Raw genomic sequence first — 24,679 nt, forward strand, 5'->3', positions numbered from 1 at the left:
ATAACAAGGTTTTCTCTAAGTTACATAATATGAAGACTCTATTATCTCAAACTTGTCCTTTTGAATATCCATTTCTTTCCTTCTTAAACCATCTCCTAACCCCCTCAAAACACCTAATAAAGACCTCTAGCTCAATTAGGAATAGGTTAGTGTGATAGTAAGTGGCGGCAGATGTGTTTGATCGACTCCGGCTTCCTTGTTGAGATTGGTAAAGTGTGCCCAAAGTGTGACACCGGAGTAGCTAAAACTTGAGGGAAAAATTAGATTGTTGTATCTTGACTATTATTGTGAGAACCTACTTAAAGGACGCTTATCCCGAAGTTTCAGAAAACTAACCTCGCTAGGCATTTCATAGTATTACTCATAGTATTTATATTTGTATCATAGATGATTGATTATTATGCATATATTAGCTTAGGTTTTGACTTGGTTATTCTTATTCATTTGCTAGTGAGATGTATAGGTAGTTGATTTAGAGCATGAATAAGGAAACAATAGTTTTATTTCTTAGTCGTTGTAGTATAGATGAAGTTTGTGAGTACCTTCAATCGAAACTCTCACGAGGTTATAACTCGGCCCACTAGGAATTCCTAGTGGTTTAAGCGCCTTGTTGCATATGGTCAATGCAATCGCACTCAAATAAACGCGAGAGTAGTTAGAACTCCATTTTTGGTCACTTATTCTAATTTCTCATCTTTGCTTGAGGACAAGCAAAAAATGCTGTTTGGGGTGGTTTGATAAGAGCCCAAAACTGTAGTTTTAACCCCCAGAATACCTATTAGACCAATTATGTGAGTAATAATTAAGAGTTAACACTGATTACGTGTTTTTATGCATTTCAGGCTTCAAAGTCCATTATGTGCAGAAATGTGCCACTTTAGCGAGATAAAGGAGCAAAGGTCGATTACTAAGGAGTTCCGTGATTAAAGGCCAAGATTCAAGAAGATAAAGCCTTTCTAAAGCCCGATCAAAAGCTGAAAAGTCGACGCGGGCAGAAATAGTACACAAGTCAGCAGAACTTCCGAAGGCCGTATCTTTGGACTCAGACCTTGGAATGGGACCTACCTTTTGTCAAAACGACCGGCTCGGAAAGAGTTGTCCAATGGCATAAGCCTTGATCCCATCAGAGGAGCAGAAGTGGACGAAAAGTCTGTTGAAGCCAACTGCAGCTGAAGAGGCCTTTTTGGACTGAAAGAATTGGGTTTTGGGCCTGATTCTCTGGCCCAAAACATGGCTCCAAGCCCATGCACGATTTTTGGATCTGAACATATAAAAACCAAAGCTTAGCTCTTTGTTAAGGGTAGATAGTTAATGGTAGCTAGTTAGACCTAAAACAATAGATAATTATAGATCTAGTTTTTATTTAATTAAATTAAGTTTAGTTTATATTCAATTCTTGTTTTAGATTAAACTCTTAGAATCATTATTCTTAATTAGTTTGATAAATAAAATAGCTATTTGTCAATTTCGATTCTTGTCATTTACAATTGTTTAGATCTAATTTCCCTTATTATGTAGATAGCTAGACTTAGATTAGTTAGATTATTAATTTAGTATTTGAATCATTGTTTTATTATTCATTAGATTAATAAAATAGTGTTCTCCATAAGTTAGTTTCATTTCCATTAATTGTTTAGTTTCAATTCGTAGATTCAAGTAATTGCTATTATTAGTTTAATTCAATTATTGCATTAGTAGTTTTGAATTGGGTTTAAACAAGCAAAGTTTCAATCTTTATATCATGTCTTGTTTGAATTCCATTGAAATGATAGCGTGATGATTCTCGGCTAAACCTCCATTGAGGGGTTGAGAAGCCTTGATGAAAGCTTGATTCGATTATCGTAGAGTCGGCGAAATTTCTTTCCACTCTAGAAACGATTAGTTCACCATGAGAATGGGTTTTAATCGCTCACATACTAGTTATGAATTGGTAGAAATGCCATGTGTAATTAGGAATTAGGAGTAACCATATTGTTCTCGGGCGAGTTTCAATTCGATTACTGACGATTAAATCGTTAGTAGGATTAAGTCGAGTTAAGGTGGAATCAATCCCCCTCTAACTCCTTATCATAGAATCAACGTAGCATTCCCATAGTTGTTCTGATAGTCGACTAGTTGCATTTTGTGGGTAGTTGCATCGCAGTCAAGTTGCCACTTCGTAAATCTCTCATTAGACTTTAGAGTTAAGAGCACTTATACGTAAAGAAAACAGCATGCGGAAGGACTAGGAGTAGAACGAATCATTCTACTCCACTATATCTCATAGGATTGAGAGTAGAATCTTTGATAAATATAGACACGTAAAATAGTTTTAGTTTACTTACGTTTTGAGTTTAGACTACTAGACGATGACACCGCACCAGAACTAGCGCTACTTATAGCAACAACAGAGTCAAATTTAACATCTTCCTCCACACTCTCAAACCCTAGCGACTCCTCTCTCGCCTCATCAGATCGGGTACTCCTCTCTCACCTCATCAAATCGGGTATTATCTGAATCAAACATGTTCATGTTTCTTTACCTTTCTTTACACAAAACAAAGATGTACACAAACCTAGCTACCAGAGCAGACGAGAAATGAAAAATGGCATAAACTAACCTGACTCTCTAACCGTTTTCCAAATGCTGAAGAAATGAAGAAGCAATGACCGTTCTTATCTCTAAAATCGTTTTATCCAAGCAAACCCTTCAGTTCCCAATGCACAGCATCATTATCCTAAACCCTAGACTGACACGTACTCTTATGCATTGTCTTTTCAAATCTCCACAAAACGAGGCGGTTACTATTCCTGGTTAAAACTGCCCACATTCTCACATATATGTGCCATACACGTGCTATCGAACTCCCTTAGCGGCTCGATCTGCTGAACAGAACGACCTACTAAGATGGGGTTTTGTGAGGGGCTAATACCCACACCCTATGGATATTATACACGTGTCCAACACAAGTGAAGCCACCAACCGATCTCTCCCAAGCACTCATTCAGATCGCTTCGTAACAACTCGAACCAAGAGCATGATCTCTTCAGAAATATCATCATACCAGTTCGACTATTACAGTGATCTCCAGAAAGTCCACACTTGCTCATGCAATAATAGATAGTAACTGTGGTGGTAGGATCCGCTGCATGGGAGATCAGTGGTAGGATGAGCCCGAAGTCACATACTATACAGAGGTGTGGTGTACAGGATCGAACCGCGGACTCATACGTACGGCATGGAAACCCTACATGTGGAGAGAATAAGACCGAAAGATGGAGTGCCAGGTGGACAGCTAGGGGAAGAATGGAGTGTGGTATAAAGAGGAAAGATAAGGAGAGAGAAAGGGGAGGCTTTTTCATAATCAAGAAAAGGCTAGACCTAGAGAAAGAGAGAGAGAAGAGAGTGTAGTAAGTGATACCACATTTGGCACCGTCTGTGGGGATTGAGAGATCAAAGCAATGCATAGATGGCAACGTTAAGGAAGAGAGGGGTAGCTAGGTAGACCGAGGAAGGTGGTGGTACATGAGCTGGAGGCGGAGGTAGTAAGCGATGAAGGGGGAGATCAAGGAGAAGAGACAGTCGCTAGTTCAGCTTCAGAAGAGACACAGCTGATGCAAAAAGAGATTACGAGATTGAGAAAGGAGAATGACGCACTCAGAAAAGAAAGGGAAACGGCGGAGGAGGAAGCAAGTGAGGAATCTGATAATGAAGAAGAGGGGTCCGGACCTCATTGAGCACCTGGTGACCGGCCTCATGATGGAGTGATAAGAGCCCAAAATTGTAGTTTTAACCCCTTTAACAATATTGCTTTAGACTAATTATGTGATTAATAAGTAAGAGTTAGTACTGTTATCGTGCTTTTGTGTATTCCAGGCATTGGAGTCGAATATGTGCAGAAATGCGTCTATTTTATGAGATAAAGGAGCAAGAGTTGGTTGCTAAGAAGTTCTATGATAAAAGGCCAAGATTCAAGGAGAAAAAGCCTTTTTAAAGCCCAGTCAAAGCTGAAAAGTCAAAGTAAATGCGGGCAGAAACAGTGCATAAAAGTCAGCAGAACTTCCAAAAGCCGTATCTTTGGACTCAGATCTCGGAATTGGGACTACCTTATATCAAAACGGACCGCTCGGAAAGAGCTTTCCAATGGTCCAAGTTTTGACCTAATCAGAGGAGAATAAGTAAGTGAAAAGTCCATGTAAGTCAAATCTAGCTTAAAAGGCCTCTGTGTAGTGAAGAAATTGGGTTTTGGGCTCGATTTTCCGACCCAAAACATAGCTTCTCAGCCCATGCACGGAAAAGTGGATCTGGTCTCCTCCATTTGTATGGAGAAGACTTAACTCTTAAGATTACCTAGATCTAGATTAGAAAATTAGGTTAGACTCCATTAATTAGTTCCAATAACTTGTTTTAGATCTAGTTTTTTTACATTCAATTTTAGTTTGTTTTAATTTGATAAGTAGTTATTCATAATCTTAGTTCTAAATTAGTTTTAATTTTAGTTTTAATTCATGTTGATTCTTAGACTATTTGTTCTATTCGTTTAATCAAGTTTAATTTCAGTCTTAAGTTTATCCATATTCTTCTCTATATTTTATTCAATTCATATTCAATTGCTTCGTTAAATTAGTATAAGTTAAATTCATATATTTAGTTTCATAGTATAAATTCACCTCTATAAATATTACTCTCACCATTGTTCCCTTGTGTTTATTAATTGATTTCTTTATGTCTTGGTAGTTTAGGAGTGGAACGATTCCGTACTCTATATATTGCATAAATCTATATGTGAGAGTAGAAAATAAAAAATTGATACCATAAGAATGAAGTTAGAGTAATCTAGTTGAGTTTTTACGAGTTACCAAATGGCGCCGCTGCCGTCTTAATCTCGTTCAAGACAAGAATTCAATTGTTTGAATTCAAGGGGCAATCCCCCATTCTCTACCCACCCACCCTTTTTATTTTTCTTTCTTTTTTCTCATATTTTTGTTACTGTTCACTGTTTTAAGCACAGGGGCATACACCTTCCATTTTGCCTTGTTCAGAGCGCGCCTGCCCTCCCTCCCTTGTGTCTGCGGAATCACAGTGAAGAATACTGTGGTAAAGGTATTTTTGAAATTTTCAAAAATTCTAAAAAATTTCAGATATAATATTTAGGTGTTATTAATTTATTGGAATATTTTCAGAATTTTTCTAATTGTTTTAGCTTATGAACAAATACAATCTTTACATTGTTGTAATTCAGCTTTCACACCGTAACTGTCGGGAAACACTGTCGAGTAAGGTTACTTAGGAAATTCCAAAAAAATTAAAATTTTTACAGGAGTATCTATCATAATTCAAGAGTTTTAAGTAAACATTTGACGAGTTTTTGATTTGTTTTGACCACCTAACTAGTAGATTGTTTTCAGTGTGTTTCTGCAGTTTTTTAAACACTTAATTCCAGGAACACCAGCTGATAAGGAGGGTTTGCAGAATTTCAATTGCTCTAAAATTTTTATAGGAACACGTAGGATCTGTCAGGAGTCTCCAGTAAAATTTTGGCGATTTTTGCTCTATTTTGGTTGGTTAACCATTCTTTTGTTTGTATTGTGTCCGAAAACTGTTTTGCAAACTTTGCAGGGCAATAGAAGGACTTCCATAGCTCCGATTATTCTGAAATTTTACAGGCTACTTATTGGATGGTTTAGCAACCTACTGTAAAAATTTCAAATTTTTTGGAGAGCGCGACCCGCGCCCATACAAGGCAAAGTTTGAGCGCGACACCTTTCACAAAACATCAGAATTCGAAGTTCCACCTCGAAATACGACCAGCGCCTTCACAGAAAATTTTGAGCCCCCCGCTTCAACCCACTGAAAATTGCCTCAGGAATGAGCCAACCTGCGCCCTACACAGGCAAATTCTGAGTGCACCCCGCGCCCTCTTCTGGAGCAACCCGATTTTCACAGGTCAGCCCAAACTTCCATTTTTTCAAGTTATTCGGTGTTTCTAACTTCTTCAATACACTGAGATTGCGTATACAAGACGCTATTCATACGCGTAGCAAGGAGGCATTTAGGTACTCTTTCTTCCACTCCTCGCCTCGTCTGTCAGAGGAGTTTTAATTCTAGTATAATCAGGCTTGTTTTTCATAGACATAAATACCACACGCCTATCTAGAATTTCACACACTACACCTGCATCTATGGCTAAAGAACAAGAGACTCCTCTCTCTTATTTTTATAAAGCCCTAAACGATGGCCCTAAGTCGTGCATTGTTCTTACAGACCTAGTGGGGGATTTTCGAATTCCCCCTAATATATTTAACTTGTTACCGGTTTTTCATGGTTTAGACCACGAGAAGCCTTACTAGCATATGCGTAGGATAGAGCAAGTTCTCACTATATTCCATCATCCTAGCGTAAGTCCGGATCAAGTGAAACTTAGGGTGTTTCCTTTCACCCTAGCCGACAAGGCAGCGTCTTGGTTAACTGTCCAAACGACAAACTCTGTGGACTTATGGGCTCAACTTGTTCAATTGTTCATGGAACAGTTTTACCCACCACTAAAGACAGATGAAATGCTTCACAAGATTCATTTCTTCCGCTAGAATCCTCATGAATCTTTTTTAGAGGCCTGGAATTGTTTCACTGATCTTCTCATTGAAGGCCCGCATCATAATCTTGCGAAAGACACGCTTGTTCGTGCTTTCTTCAAGGGGCTTTCACATCGCCATAAGGAGGTTCTAGATATCATGACTGGGGGTAGTTTTCTTAGTAAAGGAGCCTTGGAGGCTTATACTTTCTTAAAAGATCAATCTAAGAGGAACAACAATTGGGGAGGTAACGACTCTTCCCGCTCCACTCCTTCTTCTTTTGAGGTTAAACCTGATTCCGAGCTTAAAACTCTTATCGATGCCCTCACTAAAAAGGTAGATGCCATCTCTATTCAACAACAACCCACTCCAGTCATGAACATTAACTCTACCCGTTGTAATGTCTGTTTTAGTCTTGAGCATTCCAACTTCTATTGTCCTCTTGTCTATGCACAACCACCACAACAACCATCACACTTCAACCAATTAACTCAACATCAAGGACAAGAAAACTTAGGTGACCAGAATAGAGGTTTAGTGCCCATGACCCAGAACTATCAACATCAAGACATGAACGCTCAACAAGCCTTAATTCCAGTTCAACCATCTACAGACAAATTAGTAGTGACCTTGTTAGAAAAACAAAATCAAATTATGCAACAAAACTCCAACTTGATGAAAGATCAGCATGATCAAAACTCTAATATGATGAAACAAATGATGCAAATGATGCAGTCTTTGTGCCAAAAGGTTATTGACATGTCTCCTAACCAAAATAATAACCAAACAGGCATGTTTCCAGGTCAAGCAGTGCCCAATCCTAAGTCAACAAACACCGCCTTTGAAATAAACAGTATTCACTGTAATGGTAATATAAACTAAGGAGACCTACAGGCAGTCACTACCTTTCGTTCAGGGAAAGTAGTTGATAACAAAGTAACTATGCCTAAAGACCACCCACAAACAGAAAATGAAAATGAAACCATACCAAATACTGTAATAGAAACTGAAGACCCTACAATTGTAGAAGTACCAGTTAAACCACAACCAAAAGGGAAAACCTTACAAGACCCAATAATAGAAATTGAAGACCCTACACCTGTAGAGGTTCCAATATGGACACCTAGATGGAAAACGGCTAGAGATAAAGCAAAGGCTAATAACATTGCTAAATATAGAGATAAACCACCGTATCCTGAGAGACTAATTGTGTCTAAAAAGGACAAAAATTTTGATGGGATTAGGGAAGTGTTTAAAAATCTGACTATAAACCTACATTTTCTAGATGCTATAAAAAGTCTACCTAGACACGCTAAGTTTCTAAAAGAGTTGTGCACCAAGAAGAGGAAAACTAACATACCCAATGAAGCCTTCTTAACTAAACAATATCTCTCTTTATCTGAACATAACGGAATTGTTAAGTACAAGGACCCTGGTCGTCCTACTGTACAATGCACCTTAGGTGATACCTTCATAACAACTGCTTTATTAGACCTGGGAGCGAGTGTTAACTTACTCCCTTTTTATTTATATAAACAACTAGGTCTAACAAAACTTCAACCAACCAAAATGACTTTGCAGTTAGCCGATCGTTCTATTAAGTATCCCAAGGGTGTAGTTGAAAACATTCTCGTTAAAGTTTAGGATTTTTACTATCCAGCCGACTTTGTTATTCTCGACACAAAAGTTGCTCATGATTCTATTCTCATCATCTTAGGGCGTCCTTTCTTGGCAACCACCAATGCCCAAATCAATTGCCGGGATGGCTCAATGACTCTTTCTTTTGGAAATCTTTTTGTGGAAGTTAACATGTTTAGACAAAAGTAGAGACAACTAGGTTTTCCTGTAGAAGGTGAAGTTAAGTCTATTGAAAGTTTTGTATATCACATTAGTGCTTCCGACGATCTCGTCCCCACACTAGTAGATACCCTTCTTATGGAAGAAGGCAAAGATCACAATTTTGACTCTTTAAACATAACTAAACTAGCGAAAGAATTTTCCACCCTGCCTTCCGACCCTATGAGAGATAGAGTCAATCTCACAATAGACAAGATAGATAAATTCCTCAAAGATGGAGATAAATACCATATTTATGTGGATGCGAACAACCTAGATGAGGACTTCAACGAATTTCTAAGAGCCTGTGATGATCCACCCTCTCAAGCACTACCTAGAGCACCACCCTACCACCATCCACCTGAGCTAATCCCTCACAAAATCCAATCATTCTTCACACCCTTTTCTTCTAACACTTATCTATATTCCAAGAATCTTCCACAACCATCCATTTTCTCAAGATCATTCACTTGGACACTTTTTCATTCAAAGAAAAAGAAGAAACTTTATGCTCGATTTGGTTCTAGATCCATCAGAATTCACTCCCATTCTACTAAGTCATGCCATAGGAAATCTTGGTGCTTAATTCTGTTTAATAGCGCATTCCGTGTTAACTATTTATGGAAAGATCCACAATTAGTTAGATTATTGATATATGGGAAACTGCATGTTAATACATATATATCACATTAAGTCTAGGGAATCTGACTTTAAAATACCCAAGTTTTTGTACAATACCAACTTTCTGGAGTATAGGCCAAACAAAAATTTTCAAACTTAAAAATAGTTTTCTAATTTTGTTTGGGGGTGGCGTATTTTGGCATTTCATTTCAAATCTTTTTGCCACCCTTTGATTGTCATGTTTACACCAGTAGAGTTTGTGTTAGTTCGTACGTAACAATTTAATTGTGTTTCATGTTATCATATCATTTTTACAATATTTCTGTTACAAGTACTGCCAATTTTTGCCATGTTTCTATGGTAAATTATTTTCTTATCTCTTTACACTTTGAGGACAAAGCGTTCGATTGTTTGGGGGTGGGATAGAAACATTTGCAAAAATTATGCACTTTTAGGATGTAAATTATGCACTTTTCTTTATAAAATATTAAATATATATATATATAAGCACTTAGTGATAATGGTATTGTTCCCTTCTCCATGATGATATTAGTCTAGAAATCTCACGTAGTACTTGAATTAAGATTTAATTTTTAAAACATAGATTAATACGTATGTAATAGTCATTGCATCTTTTCATGAGCATCTTTGATTTTACTTGGCAGTATTTTTCTGAGACCTAGGTTAGAGTACTTAATACATATCATGTGAGTATCTAGCCTAAAAGCCTTATAAGAGTGAAATATCTGAGTGATGACACAAGGGAGAAGTCAAATCCGAGTAGAGAAATCACACATCTACTTACTTGATCACCATACCATATCCTAAGCGAGAATTTAGGCCCTATTTGGATCGATATAGCCAGAAATTCATACCTATATGAAATTTATTATCCACTAGTTGCCCCCACTGAGACTTTCATTAGCCTTTTCACAAACCAAAAATTATTTACCCAATAAAACAAAAAAATATATATATGCCTACCTATCTGGATAAGTCTGAGAAATAGGATGAGTGAAGAAAAGTGAAGAGAAAAACCTGTGTAAACAAAAATTAGTTAGTTGCTTCAGAAAAGAAAAAGAAAAGAAAATTTTCATCCAAAGAAAAGAAAAATAAAAATAAAAATAAAATAAAAACTCCAAAAATAGAATAAAAAGAGTTAAAAAGCCAAAATAAAAAGGCTAAGGATGGAAACAAAATGTAGAATCAAAAGAACAAGATTTTCTCTAGTTACATAATATGAAGACCCTATTTTCTCAGACTTGCCTTTTTAAATATCCATTTCCTTCATTCTTTAACCAATACCTACGTCCCGTATCACCTAATAAAGACCTCTAGCTCAATTAGGAATAGGTTAGTGTGATAGTAAGTAGTAGATGTGTTTGATTGACCTTGGCTTCCTTGGATTGTCATTGAGATTATAAGGAAACGTGTGCCCACTGCACACTGGAATTAGCAAACTTGAGTGGAAAAATTAGAGTGTTATGTGTTTTGACACATTCCTTGTGAGAACCTACTTAGGCACGCTACCCAAAAGTTTCAGAAACGGACCTGCCATTGTATTTAATATCATAATTCATTATATAGTTGTTTATCTTAAGATGATTTGATTATTATGCATGTATTAGTTTAATTTTTAGAATGATCATTCTTGTTTAAATACTAGTGAGATGTATAGATCATTGAGACATAAATAAGGAAACAATAGTTTTATTTCTTAGCTATTGTAGTATAGATGAAGTTTGTGAGTACCTTCACTGGAAAACTCTCACGAGGTTATAACTCGTCCACTAGGGAATTCCTAGTGGTTTAAGGCCTTGTTGCATATGGTCAATGTAATCGCACTCGGCGAAACGAGATTAGTTAGAACTCTATTTTTGGTCACTTATTCTAATTTCTCATATTTGCTTGAGGACAAGCAAAATGCTGTTTGGGGGTGGTTTGATAAGAGCCCAAAACTGTAGTTTTAACCCCTTTAACAATATTGCTTTAAACTAATTATGTGATTAATAACTAAGAGTTAGTACTGTTATCGTGCTTTTATGTATTTCAGGCATTGGAGTCGAATATGTGCAGAAATGCGTCCCTTTTACAAGATAAAGGAGCAAGAGTTGGTTGCTAAGAAGTTCTATGATTAAAGGCCAAGATTCAAGGAGAAAGGGCCTTTTTAAAGCCCGGTCAAAGCTGAAAAGTCAAAGTCAACGAGGGCAGAAACAGCGCATAAAAGTCAGTAGAACTTCTGAAAGCTGTATCTTTGGACTCAAACCTCGGAATTGGACCTACCTTATGTCAAAACGACCGACTCGGAAAGAGCTTTCCAATTGTCTAAGCCTTGACCTAATCAGAGGAGCAAAAGTGGGCAAAAAGTCCGTAGAAGTCAAATCTAGCTTAAAAGGCCTCTGTGGACTGAAGAAATTGGGTTTTGGGCTTGATTTTCCGACCCAAAACATGGCTTCTCAGCCCATGCACGAAAAAGTGGATCTAGTCTCCTCCATTTGTTTGGAGAAGACTTAACTCTTAAGATTACCTAGATCTAGATTAGAAAATTAGGTTAGACTCCATTAATTAGTTCCAATAACTTGTTTTAGATCTAGTTTTTTTACATTCAATTTTAGTTTGTTTTAATTTGATAAGTAGTTATTCATAATCTTAGTTCTAAATTAGTTTTAATTTTAGTTTTAATTCATGTTGATTCTTAGACTATTTGTTCTATTCGTTTAATCAAGTTTAATTTCAGTCTTAAGTTTATCCATATTCTTCTCTATATTTTATTCAATTCATATTCAATTGCTTAGTTAAATTAGTATAAGTTAAATTCATATATTTAGTTTCATAGTATAAATTCACATCTATAAATATTACTCTCACCATTGTTCCCTTGTGTTGATTAATTGATTTCTTTATGTCTTGGTAGTTTAAGAGTGGAACGATTCCGTACTCTATATATTGCATAAATCTATATGTGAGAGTAGAAAATAAAAAATTGATAACGTAAGAATAAAGTTAGAGTAATCTAGTTGAGTTTTTACGGGTTACCATGGAGCAAGTTCTGAAGATGATAAACAACGACCGTGAGGCGAACTTTCAACAGGCAAAAGCCAAAATGGGTGCGGCTAGCCAGGTGGTGGCTGGCCTAAACCGTAACCCATTGGCAGATGTTATATGGGACTCAGAGGTGCCGAAATGGTTCAATCAACCCAAGTTCGAAAGGTATGGAGGCAAAGGGAACCCAGCAGATCACATTCATCATTTTTGACAACAGATGCCTCTTTGGCAAGAGGCTTGGTATGATGGGCTGCGGTGTATGATGTTCCCATCTAGCCTTAAAGGGGGGGCATCGGACTAGTATTATCAATTACCGTTGAGGAGCATAAATAGTTTTTAGGAGTTGGAGCAGGCGTTTATAGACAATTTCATACATCAGAAAAGGCGAGTGGTGGATATCGTAGTCTTGTTCAATGTTAGGCAAAGATCCGTGGAATCAGTAAGGGATTATCTATGCCGATTCAAAGCCGAGACCTTGAAGGTAGAGAATATGGACGAAAGGACAGCGGTAATAGCATTTGAAAGAGGTTTTCGACCAGGAACGGGAGTACATCAGTCCGTGGCTAAAAATGAGATCGCGACCTTTAACAAGTTATATCCATGGGTTAAAAAATACATAAGGTATGAGGACACTATGCAGAAAGATTCCAAAAGCTCAGGGAAGGTAGTATTGTCTTTAAAGAAAGGCAGGGATCACCGAAAGACAGAGACATCAGATAAAGGAAATGGTTCGGTATCGCAGATATTCATCACGGCCGGAAAGAAGTAGGGAGGGAGTTCGAAGGGAGAATAGGGAGAGAAAGCCATACCACAAACCGGAACAGACGCCATTGAATAGGTCACTAAGTGAGATCTTGTCATTGATCAAAAATCTCCAGGGATATGAAGGGCCACGAAGCACACCGATAGAGATGTCAGGCAAGCCGTACTGTGCATATCACCAAGTCCGAAATCACGAGACTAATAATTGTTATACATTGAAATGGTTGATTCAGAGGTTGGTAAAGATGGGAATGATGAAAGAGTTTATAGCGGGTACCCCGAATAAGGAGCAGGTACCGGCTCAGGGAAGGATATTGGGAACCATCAATGTTATTTTCAGTGGAGAGGTTCTGAGTCATAACACTCATAAAGGGAAGATAAGAAGAACTGCGAGTATCCAGCAGATCAATGAAGCAACAAGAGTCCTGCGACCCAAGTCATGGTCGGTAGAGGGAGGGGATCAGATTGTATTCACCAACATGGACCTCAAAGTTGTCGATACCCCCCATGAAGATGCATTGGTCATTACTGTGGCGATGAGCAATTACATGGTCAAGAGGGTATTAATTGATTGCGGTAGTGCAGTGGACTTATTGTTCAGAGGAGCTTTAGACGAAATGAGGATTGATCTAAGGCAGCTTAGGGCTTCGGGAACCAACTTGTATGGATTCAATGGAAGTATTACGGAGCCTATGGGAGAACTTTTGCTACCTGTGACAACGGGGCAGGTGATGGTGTTCACTCGATTTATAGTGGTAGATTCCAACTCCCAATACAATGCAATTCTAGGGAGGCGGTGGATCCACGAGATGAAGGCGATACCATCAACCTACTATCAGGTAATTCGATTCCCCACCCCAACCGGGATGTATGAAGTCTGCGGTGATCAAGTGGTGGATAAGAATAGTCATCAGGGTATGTTGAAGGGCATGGTCTGTGGAATAGGAAGAGAGTCATCTAACCCCAGGAAGAGGCAAACATAGCAATTATAGTGTGCCGCCGTGGAGGGGGAGGCAAAGTTATCGATAGGACCTAAGACTCTGGACAAGATTGAAATAGTGAATGTGGGGGTGGGGGAGGAAGAGAAATTTACATCAGTATGGTCCAATTTGCTGGATGAGTGGAAGAGTAAACTGGGTACAGTGTTTGTCAGAGAATAGTGATGTTTTTGCATGGGCAATTGAGGATATCACAGGGTTGGACCCAGGCTTCGCGTGCCACTATCTGCACATGAAGGAGGACACGAAGCCTATGAGATAGAAGATGAGGAGCATGAGACCAAAGTATACTAAGAGGATTCGGGAGGAGGCTGCAAGGTTGAAAGGAGCATGAATCATCAAAGAGGTGGAGTTCACAGACTGGTTGTCTAACGTCGTCACGGTACCAAAGAAAAATAGCAAGGTCCATATGTGTGTCGATTTTACAGAAGTCAACCTAGGATGTCCTAAAGACAATTACCCCATGCTGCGAGTCGATGAGTTAGTGGATAGAACAGCAGGATTCAAAATATTTTCGTTTATGGATGCCTCTATGGGATACAATCAGGTCGCGATGTACGGACCGAATCAGGAAAAGACGTCCTTCATGGTAGAGGGGGGTACATATTGTTATACAAGGATGCCATTTGGATTGAAGAATGCCGGGGAAACCTTCCAGGGGTTGGGAGAAAATATGTTCGAGAGCAAAATTCGAAAGGAAATTGAAATATACATAGATGACATGGTGGAAAAGAGTATGTCGGAGGAAGCACACTTAGAGGGCCTAAAGGAGACATTTAGCATACTGCGGACACATAATTTGAAACTCAATCCTGAGAAGTGCACCTTTAGAGTGACCACAGGAAAGTTTCTGGGCTACATTGTTACTCATCGGGGAATAAAGGCTAATACCGAGAAAATGAGGTCATTGGTGGAAATGCCCTCTCCTCAGAATGTTAAGGAAGTACAATGGTTAGCAGGAAGGGTCGCGGCATTAAACAGATTCATTTCAAAATCATCCGATAAGTGTAGACCATTGTATCAATTGTTAAGGAATACCCCGGTCTTTGCATGGACATCAGAATGTGTGAAGGCATTTCAGGAACTGAAGAGTTACCTGGGCAAGGCTCCCTTGTTATCGCGGCCGGAATAGGGGGAGAAATTATATCTATATTTGGGGGTTACAGAGTACGCGGTTAGCTTAGTCCTCATCCGGGTTGTGGATAAGATGGAAAAGCCAGTGTATTTCCATAGCAAAACCTTGCTAGATGCAGAGACCCGGTACAACAAAGTTGAGAAGTATGCTTTGCCGCTGATATTTTAGGCCTCAAAGTTGAAACCATACTTCGAAGCACATTTAGTGGTGGTTGTGACGAACATGCCCCTCAAGCAAGCGCTAAAGGTAGAGAAGTCCGGGAGAATGCTGAAATGGGCAGTGATGCTAAGTTCTTATGAAATCCAATATCAAATCAGGACAGTGAGAAGGCACAGACGGTGGCGGAGTTCTCGGCAGATCGAGGATCCCACTTGGGGGAGGAGATGGTCATGGAACCCAAACAAGAATTAGAGCAGGACCTTTTAGATCCATGGGATGAGAGGAACAGATAAAGAGTATTCACGGATAGATCATCGACAGATGCATGCAGCGGAATAGGGGTCGTGTTGGTTATGCCAGATAACAACAGAATATAACAAACTATGAAGCTGGGATTTGCGGCATCGAATAATGAATCGGAGTATAAGGCTGCGATAGCGGGTTTGAGAATGGCTGAGGATTTGGGGGTGAAAGAATTGACGGTGTATTCAGACTCGAACTTTGTGGTGTGCCAAGCGAAAGGCGGGTTTGCTGCCCGATGTCCGCGAATGGCAAAGTATTTAGAGGTCTTACATAAAAGGGATGCGAAGTTTACAAAGATCAAATTCATACATTTGAACCGCGATGAGAACCGACATGCAGACGCCCTGGCCTATGTAGCTGCGGCTATACCAGGATCAGAAGAGAAAACTATCAAAGTAAGGAGGTTGGTAAAACCGAGTATTGAGGGACCGGAAGAGGTATTTCATACCGCAGAAAAAAAATGGGGGTGGATAGATCATATCAAGAATTTTTTGGCAGGAAGGGAGGTGACCGAGAAGAAAAAGAAGAGAAGATTAGAACAGACTTCCCAGAGATACACTTTGTTGGGTGGAGAGTTGTATCGAAAGAATTTCGATGGGCCATTACTAAAATGTCTAGGTCTAAGGTTGGCATAAGAGGTGCTGGCAGAACTACATGGGGGAGATTGTGGGCGCCATTGATAAGAGCCCAAAATTGTAGATTTAACCCATTAATAATATTACATTTAGACCAATTATGCTTATAATAAATAAGAGTTAGTACTGTTTACGTACGTTTGTGTATTTCAGGTATTGGAGTTAAATATGTAAAGAAATATGTCACTTTTGCAAGAGAAAGGAGCAAAGGTTGGTTGCTAAGAAGTTCTATGGTTAAAGCCCAAGTTTCAAGGAGAAAAAACCTTTTTAAAGCCCAGTCAAAGCTGAAAAGTCAAAGTCAACGCGGGCAAAAATAGAGCAGAAAAGTCAACAGAACTTCCACAGGCCGTATCTTTAGACTTAGACCTTGGAATTGGGCCAACTATATGTCAAAACGACCGACTCAGAAAGAGTGTTCTAATGGTCCAGGCCTTGATTTAATCAGAGGAGTAGAAGTAGATGAAAAGGCTGTTGCAATAATTTCTAATAGAGAAACCCTTTTTGGACTTAAGTAATTAGGTTTTGGGCTTGATTTAATGGCCCAAAACATAGCTCCAAAGCCCATGCACGAAATTATAAATCTAGCCCACTCCTATATAAAGTGGACTAAGGCACAATTCTAAGGAGACTCCCATTAGATAATAAATTAGTTTTCTTCTTTAGTTTTAAAAACTTAGTTATTGTTTTATTAGCATAGCCACCATTAATTCAATTCAAGTTATCTTTAATAAAGTAGTTCTTCATTATGTCTTCTTCTTTCTATTAGTATGTCCATGATAGTCCCATGATTCATAGTTAAACCTTTATTAAAGGGGTTTGATTGAAATTTTGATGAAGACTTGATGTGTTAGTGTAAAATAGTTGTAGTAAGATATTCTACTCTATAGGGTAGTTAATTCACCATGAGAATGGGTTTCAATTGCCTCACATGCTAATTATTAGTTGGTAGAGATGTCATGAATAATTAGGGATAAAAAGACCTAATCTTTATGTGAAAACCTAAAGATTAGGGTTGCAACAACTCCGTACTAGCATATTAGGGATTAATCATGGTGGATTTCAAATCTCTCTAATTCCTTCTCATTCACATCTTGATATTTAATTACCATAGTATAATTTAGAATATCTTAATTAGTTATTCCCACATATTAGTCTTATTAAAAACATTACTCTCATTGGTATTGTATAATTGATTAAGTTAGTGAAACTGTTACGTTCTAAGCAGCTAGGAGTGGAATGAAATCTTTTCTCTAAGTTTATTACATGATAATTAAGAGTAGAAACTTTGATTAAATGTAGAAAAAAATAGCGTTTCTTATTCCTAGCATAAATAATTATTCATAGGAGAGAAAAGTGTAATTTACATTTTATCAAATGGCGTCGCTGCCATCTTAGTTGTTTTAGAATTAAATTCCCTTAGTTTTTCACGTCTACAATATCCCAATTCACCCACCCACCCTTTGGTTCGAATATGACCGTGTGTGTTGTTTCTTGAAAAAAAATAATGGATTTTTGCTCCTGGAAGTCAACTGGAAAAAATTTTGAAACAGTACTCGAAGCGCGCCCGCGCCCTTGTTAACTCTATTTCTGAGCGTGCATGCCCTCTTGTTACTGGAAAAAGGTACAGTACTCAGAGCTCGCCCACACCCTTGTTAACTCTATTTCTAAGCGCACACGCCCTCTTGTTATTGGAAAAAGGTGCAATACTCGGAGCGCGCCTGCGCCCTTCTGAAGAAAGCTAAATTTTAACCAGGTTCGTATTAAAGATGTTATTCACACGTATAGCAAGGAGGCATTTAGGTACTCTTTCTTTCACTCCTCGTCTCTTCTGTCATAGGAGTTTTAATTCTGGTATATCAGGTTGTTGTTTGACTGCTGTTAGTGTTTCTTTCATATTAGATTTAACCTTGCATGAGATTAAGGTCGGGTAAGAGAAAACCATCTAACGTGCTCTATCATAAATGTCAACACACACCCCAATCTAGAATACCACACACTACACTTGCATCAATGGCTGAAGAAGCAGAGATTCCTCTATCTGATTTTTACAAAGCCCTAAACGATAACCCTAAGTCACGCATTGTTCTTGCAAACTGATAAATGATAAAAAGGTAGTTTACCTATGAAATGGACGATGAACTCAAAATGTAAGTAAACTAAAACTTATATTTTATTTATCTATATTTATCAAGTTTTCTACTCTCAATTCTATCAAAATAGAGTGGAGTAACAAATTCGTTCCACTCCTAGTTCTCTAGCATGGAATGATTTCATAGTTAACTAATCGGTCTTAAGTCTAATGAGAGGTTTACGAGGGGAATTCTATACTACGAGGTGAATGAAATTAACAAGTTATGAATAACGAAATGATACTGAATACTGAATGTGAATCTAGATAAAGAATTAGAGGGGAATTGATTCCACCTCGAATCCAACTTAATCACCTAGCATAGACTGTTGTAATCCAATCCTTACGTTCTTACTATAAGAATTGCTCGTTCTAATCCCTAATTAACATGGCATTTCTACCAATTATAACTAGCATGTGAGGTCGTTTACCCATTCTCATGGTGAAACACGACATTCTAGAATGGAATAGACTCTACAACGATTCTTCACTTATACAACTAAGTTTTCATCAAGGCTTCATCAACCCCTCTAATGGAGGTTTAGCCTTGATTCATCAACCCATCATTTCCCATATTATTATAATTAAACATCATATCAAAATTCTAACTTGACTAATTTAACTAACAATACTTCAATCTAATTTAACAACTCAGAAATGATAATCAACAAGAATTAAAACTAGATCTATAATTTGAAATGACAAAATTGAAATTTAACAAATAGCTATTTTATTTATCAAACTAATTAAGAACAATGATTCTAAGAGTTTAATCTAAAACAAGAATTGAATTTAAACTAAACTTAATTTAATTAATGAAAACTAGATCTAGAATTATCTATTGTTTTAGGTCTAACTAGCTACCATTAACAAAGAGCTAAGCTTTGGTTTTTATATGTTCAGATCCAAAAATCGTGCATGGGCTTGGATCCATGTTTTGGGCCAGAGAATCAGGCCCAAAACCCAATTCTTTCAGTCCAAAAAAGCCTCTTCAGCTGCAGTTGGCTTCAACAGACTTTTCGTCCACTTTTGCTCCTTTGATTGTGTCAAGGCTTAGACCATTGGAAAGCTATTTCCGAGCCGGTCGTTTTGACATAAGGTAGGCCCAATTCTGAGGTCTGAGTCCAAAGATACGGCCTTCGGAAGTTCTGCTGATTTTGAGTGCTGTTTCTGCCCGCGTTGACTTTGACTTTTCAGCTTTGACCGGGCTTTAGAAAGGATTTGTCTTCTTGAATCTTGGCCTTTAATCACCGAACTCCTTAGCAACCAACCATTGCTCCTTTATCTCATCAAAGTGGCATATTTCTGCACATAATTGACTTTGAAGCCTGAAACGCATAAAAACACGTAATAAGTATTAACTCTTAATTATTACTCACATAATTGGTCTAAAAGTATGACTGTTACAGGGTTAAAACTACAGTTTTGGGCTCTTATCAAACCACCCCCAAACAGCATTTTGCTTGTCCTCAAGCAAATATGAGAAATTAGAATAAGTGACCAAAAATGGAGTTCTAACTACTCTCATTTCGCTGAGTGCGATTGCATTGACCATATTGATATATGCTTGTTTACTACTACTTAGAGGTTTGAACTCTCTAAATTGATGCAAAAGCACTCAAAGTTCCTTACTCACGATCTTCGTTTCGTAGAGTTAGAATAAGGATTCGAACTAACCTAAAGTTTATAACAACTACAAATTGGATGTTACAATAAAGGGAACTAAGGAGTAAGGTTATAATATTAATGCTAGGTTTTCCTTCCTACACAAACATTAAGAAAGACATTAAAGTTTGAAAACATGCACTTAATACCAAAATAGAGATTTGAAAGAAAAGGTGGAGAGTTAATCCTCCTCATGTGAAACTATCATTAGTTGTTGATTTGAAAAAGGTTATTTGATCCTTCCTAGACTCATAAACAAGCCCCTAATGGAAGTAAAGATTTGATCCCTAGCATGTATGGCTCACTTAAGAGCTCACACATGCTAGCAAGTGGAACTAAGCAATGACTTATCTCTAAGCTCATTGCTTTGATTCCTAACTAGACACTACACCAACTATCATTTTGGGATAGGGTGTAGAGCTAGTTGTTCTTCCTAACAACCTACCAAACCAACAAAAATTGATTTACCCTCACATGAGTTGGATTAACTCCCCAAAAGGGAAGTTAGCTCATGATCCTTGGGACAAGGATTTATAAACTAAAAAAACAAAAGAGAGATAGAGAAAGGAAGAAGATAAACAATCAAACTTACTGATATATATTTTTTCTAGAAGAAAACAAGTGTTTCCTCCATTAAAACTATTACAAGCTTCTTACAAAAACTAAAAACTAACTTATGATTTTTTTCACTAAGGAACTAAAATAATGCCATGTGAGGAAAATAAGTCAAGGGAGTAAATGGAGTGTCCCCCACCCTTGTCTAATTTCTTCTCCATTTGAGAGAAATCTCATTTCCTCCCACGTGAATCATCAAACCACATTAATTTATTTTTATCCACCACATTAAAACAAAGTGACACCTTGCCTTTTTTTCACTATTAACACCTAATCTAATTTATTACATGCAAGGTGTCAACTTTGCACCAATAATTTGTTATTTTTGTCTTGACATGCTCCATGATTGATGACTCATCCAATCTTGTGGCCCCGTATAGTGGGCCCATATGCAGTCCAGTGGTGGTTCGGTATTTTTTTGGCGTTTTACAACTTCCCCACTTTATCGCGTAGAGTTCATCGCCTCGATTGTCCGAAAGCAGCTCTCTTGTCGATTCGAGTCCCGGTTCGAGAGGTAGGAGCTTTGGAAGTTTGATGCTTCGTGGATTTGGGAGAATTCATATATACGCCGTTCCTCGTGCTTTATTGCAGGTTTAACCAATATTTCCATGTTTACTGCAAATACCTGCAAAAGTATGAAAACATATTTATTTCATGATTATTAAACACATAATTAACCAAATTTATATGTCTCAATGGGGTTTCATAATACACTTTTGGGTGCTTATCACATATGACAAGGCCTTAAACCACTAGGAATTCCCTAGTGGATGAGTTATAGCCTCATGAGAGTTTTCCAGTGAAGGTACTCACAAACTTCATCTATACTACAACGACTAAGAAATAAAACTATTGTTTCCGCATTCATGTCTCGACTATCTATACATCTCACTAGCAATTGAATAAGAATAACCAAGTCAAAAACCTAAACTAATATATGCATAATAATCAATCGTCTATGATACAAATATATATACTATGAGTAATACTATGAAATGCCTAGCAGGTTCGTTTCTGAAAACTCGAAATAGCGTCCTTAAGTAGGTCCTCACATAAATGTCAAGACAAAAACCACTCTGATTTTTCCGCTCAAGTTTCGCTACTTCAGTGTGCAGTGGGCACACTTTACCTTACAATCTCAATGACAACAAGAAAGCCGGAGTAGATCAAACACATCTGTCACTTACTATCACACTAACCTATTCCTAATTGAGCTAGAGGTCTTTATTAGGTGTTGTGGGGATTATGAGATGGTTTAAGAAGGAAGGAAATGGATATTCAAAAGGACAAGTCTGAGATAGTAGAGTCTTAATATTATGTAACTTAGAGAAAACCTTGTTATTTACTTTTGCTTCTACACTTTGTTTCCATCCTTAGCCATATTTTTTTTCTTTTTCTTTGGCTTTTAACTCCTTTTATTCTATTTTTTCAGAGTTTTTATTTTATTTCTATTTTTATTTTTCTTTTCTTTGGATGGAAACTTCTTTTCTTTATTTTCTGAAGCAATTAACTAACTTTTGTTTACACAAGTTTTTCTCTTCTTCTTTCTTCCTCATTCTATTCTCAGACTTATTCTAGATTGGGTAGGTTGATTTTTTTTTTATTATTATTTTGTTTTGTTTTTGTAACAGGGTAAAGGATTTGTGGGTTATGAAAGGCTAAAGAAAGGCTCGAGGGGCTAATTAGCGGAAAATAATTCATAGGTTTGAATTTCTGGCTATATCGATCCAAAGAGGGCCTAAATTCTCGCTTAGGATATGGCATAGTGATCAAGCAAGTGGACGTGTGATTTCTCTATCCGGATTTTACTTCTCCCTTGTGTCATTTCTCAAATGTTTCGCTCATATAAGGCTTTAGGCTATATTCTCACAGGATTTGTAGAATAAGTACTCTAGCCTAGATTTCAGAAACTTACTGCTAACAATAATAGATACTCATGTAATATATTTATAGATAGATGCAAAGATTATTACCTACATATTAACCTAAGTTTCTAATAATTATTCTGATGCAAAAGCTTCGTGAGACTTCTAGATTGTTAAGAGCATAGAGAAAGAAAACAATACCAATATTCCTAAGTGTATAGCATAAACTTATTTATTTATATTTTTTTTTTAAATTTTTAACTTGAAAACAAATGCATGTTATACATATATATATATCCTAACATATGCCTTAATTACACATGTTTCTATGCCCCCAAAACAAGAAGCATGCTTTGTCCTCAAAGCATTTAAATAAAGAGGGTAGAAAAAATACCATGGAAACGCGTGAAATTCAGGAACATCTACAAAACAAGGTTAGAACATACTAATATAGGGAAAATAAAAATACTGACGCAACTCTATAAGAGTTCCACCCATTATGGGGTTAACAAAATTAAATTGCTTGGGACATAAGCAGACAATAACAAAACTAAAAACTTACCTTATCTCCCGCTTAAGCATCCTCCTCCTCATTAAAAAGATGAGGTTCCTTCGCATCCTGCCAGTCCATTATAACTTGCCAAGCTTGCTGCCATTTATCATCTACTAATGTTAATCTGTTAAGTGTTATTATGTCTGATGGGATGTACGGGGCGACCAAATGAGGCTGCACCTGCCATCCCGGCCAAGTCATTATTCACAATGAGCGAACCACCCAATTGGTGGGTCTCATGACTTCAACCCTTTTCCAATCTGTGAATTGTGCACAGAATACAGGTAAACAACTATGCATGATGCGGCTTACCAAAACAGGCATAAGAAGATACTTACGCCTCATGTTTTGGGCTCTCTTAAGACTAGCGACTAAAACTCGGGGAATGTCATATCGGCGACGTCCCTTAGCTAAAGCGAGGAAAATGTCACCAGCAGTACTGTTTGTAGAAATGAACTGCCATTCCCCCAAAATATTCATCAGGATGAATAACATGGTGGTGCCTACGTTTAGGGAAAGGCTACCAAGGGCAATGCTATATCGCCCCTAGTCCATTACTCGAAATACCCCTCCCTCATAATACTCATGGAAATATGTATAATCATAAAGGTATGCATTATCGGTCATATATGCCCATGTGTGAACAGGATCTGGTATTGGTAATCCTGAAACTAAAGCGATCAAATTTTTATTGAATTCTAGTGTCGTGTCATCGACTACGACGGAGAATTCTTGTTCTCCATCCTGATTAAAATAGAATTTAACGTGGTCACAGAAATAAGCAGTAAGTTGTGGTGAATATGAATCGTCATCACTTACCAGTAGATGACGCCATCCTAATCGCGGGATCCCGTGGTCGGAACCAATGTCCATAGGTCTCGGTTCCCAACACGTCTTCGAAAGACTGTTCAGGTATGACTATAGGAGATGTCATCTCAACGACTCTTTGAACAGTTCCAAAAATCCTGGAATGATCCTCAGAAAATTGGAATTTCCGTGTTCACAGATGGCGGTGGCGCTGCTCGCTTTGAAGCCGCCGGTCGCTCGTGGGTTTTTGGAATTACAGTGTTTGGGCGCGAGTCGCGCTCAAGGAGGGTGCGGGTCGCGCTCTGAGTAAACTTTCTAAAAGTGTACAGGGCGCAGGTGCGCTCTACTGAGGCGCAGGTGCGCTCGTAAGTGCTGAAGCAGAAGTTTAGAGGAAAAAGAAGGAAAAGCTTGGAGTGAAAGGTGAGGGATGATGGTGGGGTGTAGTGTGGTTTGTTAGTGTAGAATGAAGGGAGTTTAAATAGGTTCTGAGCTTCCAAAATGAATCGGCAAGTTGCCAAATTGTTTTAAGGCAATTTCCGAAAATAGAAAAATTCCAAACCCGAAAACGGAAACAAACCATCTTCTTGATTTTCTAAAAATCCTAGTATCTTTTATACTGGATTTAGAATAGTAATTTCTAAACTCTCCTAGATTTCATGCTACCACCACACATAATCATAGATATGCCGATATCGGCCAAATTCTCAACCTTTCCTCCAAGACAACTTTACAGCAGATGATCATATAACGAATTATGCTCGGTATAAATATTACCACCCCCAAACAAGTCGGGAAGGTGGGATTAATGATAAAAACAAGCAGAACTCGAAAATAACCAATTATATTAAAACTAAAATTTAAATCCAAACAACATAAAACAAACACATTAATATCTAAATTTAACAACTGAATTAAAATTCAACTAATAAAAAAAACCATGAAATAACAGCGAACACAAACTGATGGTGAACACCTAGTTATGTGATGAAGATGAACCCTG

General features: G+C 37.8%; 1 protein-coding gene across 1 annotated transcript; it reads left to right on the forward strand.

Annotated features, from left to right (window-relative positions):
* Positions 1 to 12,779: 12,779 nt before the first annotated feature.
* On the forward strand, positions 12,780 to 13,799 carry LOC147497908 (uncharacterized). The gene has a single exon (XM_086563053.1). The coding sequence runs from the start codon at positions 12,780 to 12,782 to the stop codon at positions 13,797 to 13,799; it is 1,020 nt and encodes a 339-aa protein (XP_086419179.1).
* Positions 13,800 to 24,679: the final 10,880 nt, after the last annotated feature.

The sequence above is a fragment of the Coptis chinensis genome, chromosome 5 (genome assembly GCF_015680905.1).
Source record: "Coptis chinensis isolate HL-2020 chromosome 5, ASM1568090v1, whole genome shotgun sequence".
NCBI lineage: Eukaryota > Viridiplantae > Streptophyta > Magnoliopsida > Ranunculales > Ranunculaceae > Coptis > Coptis chinensis.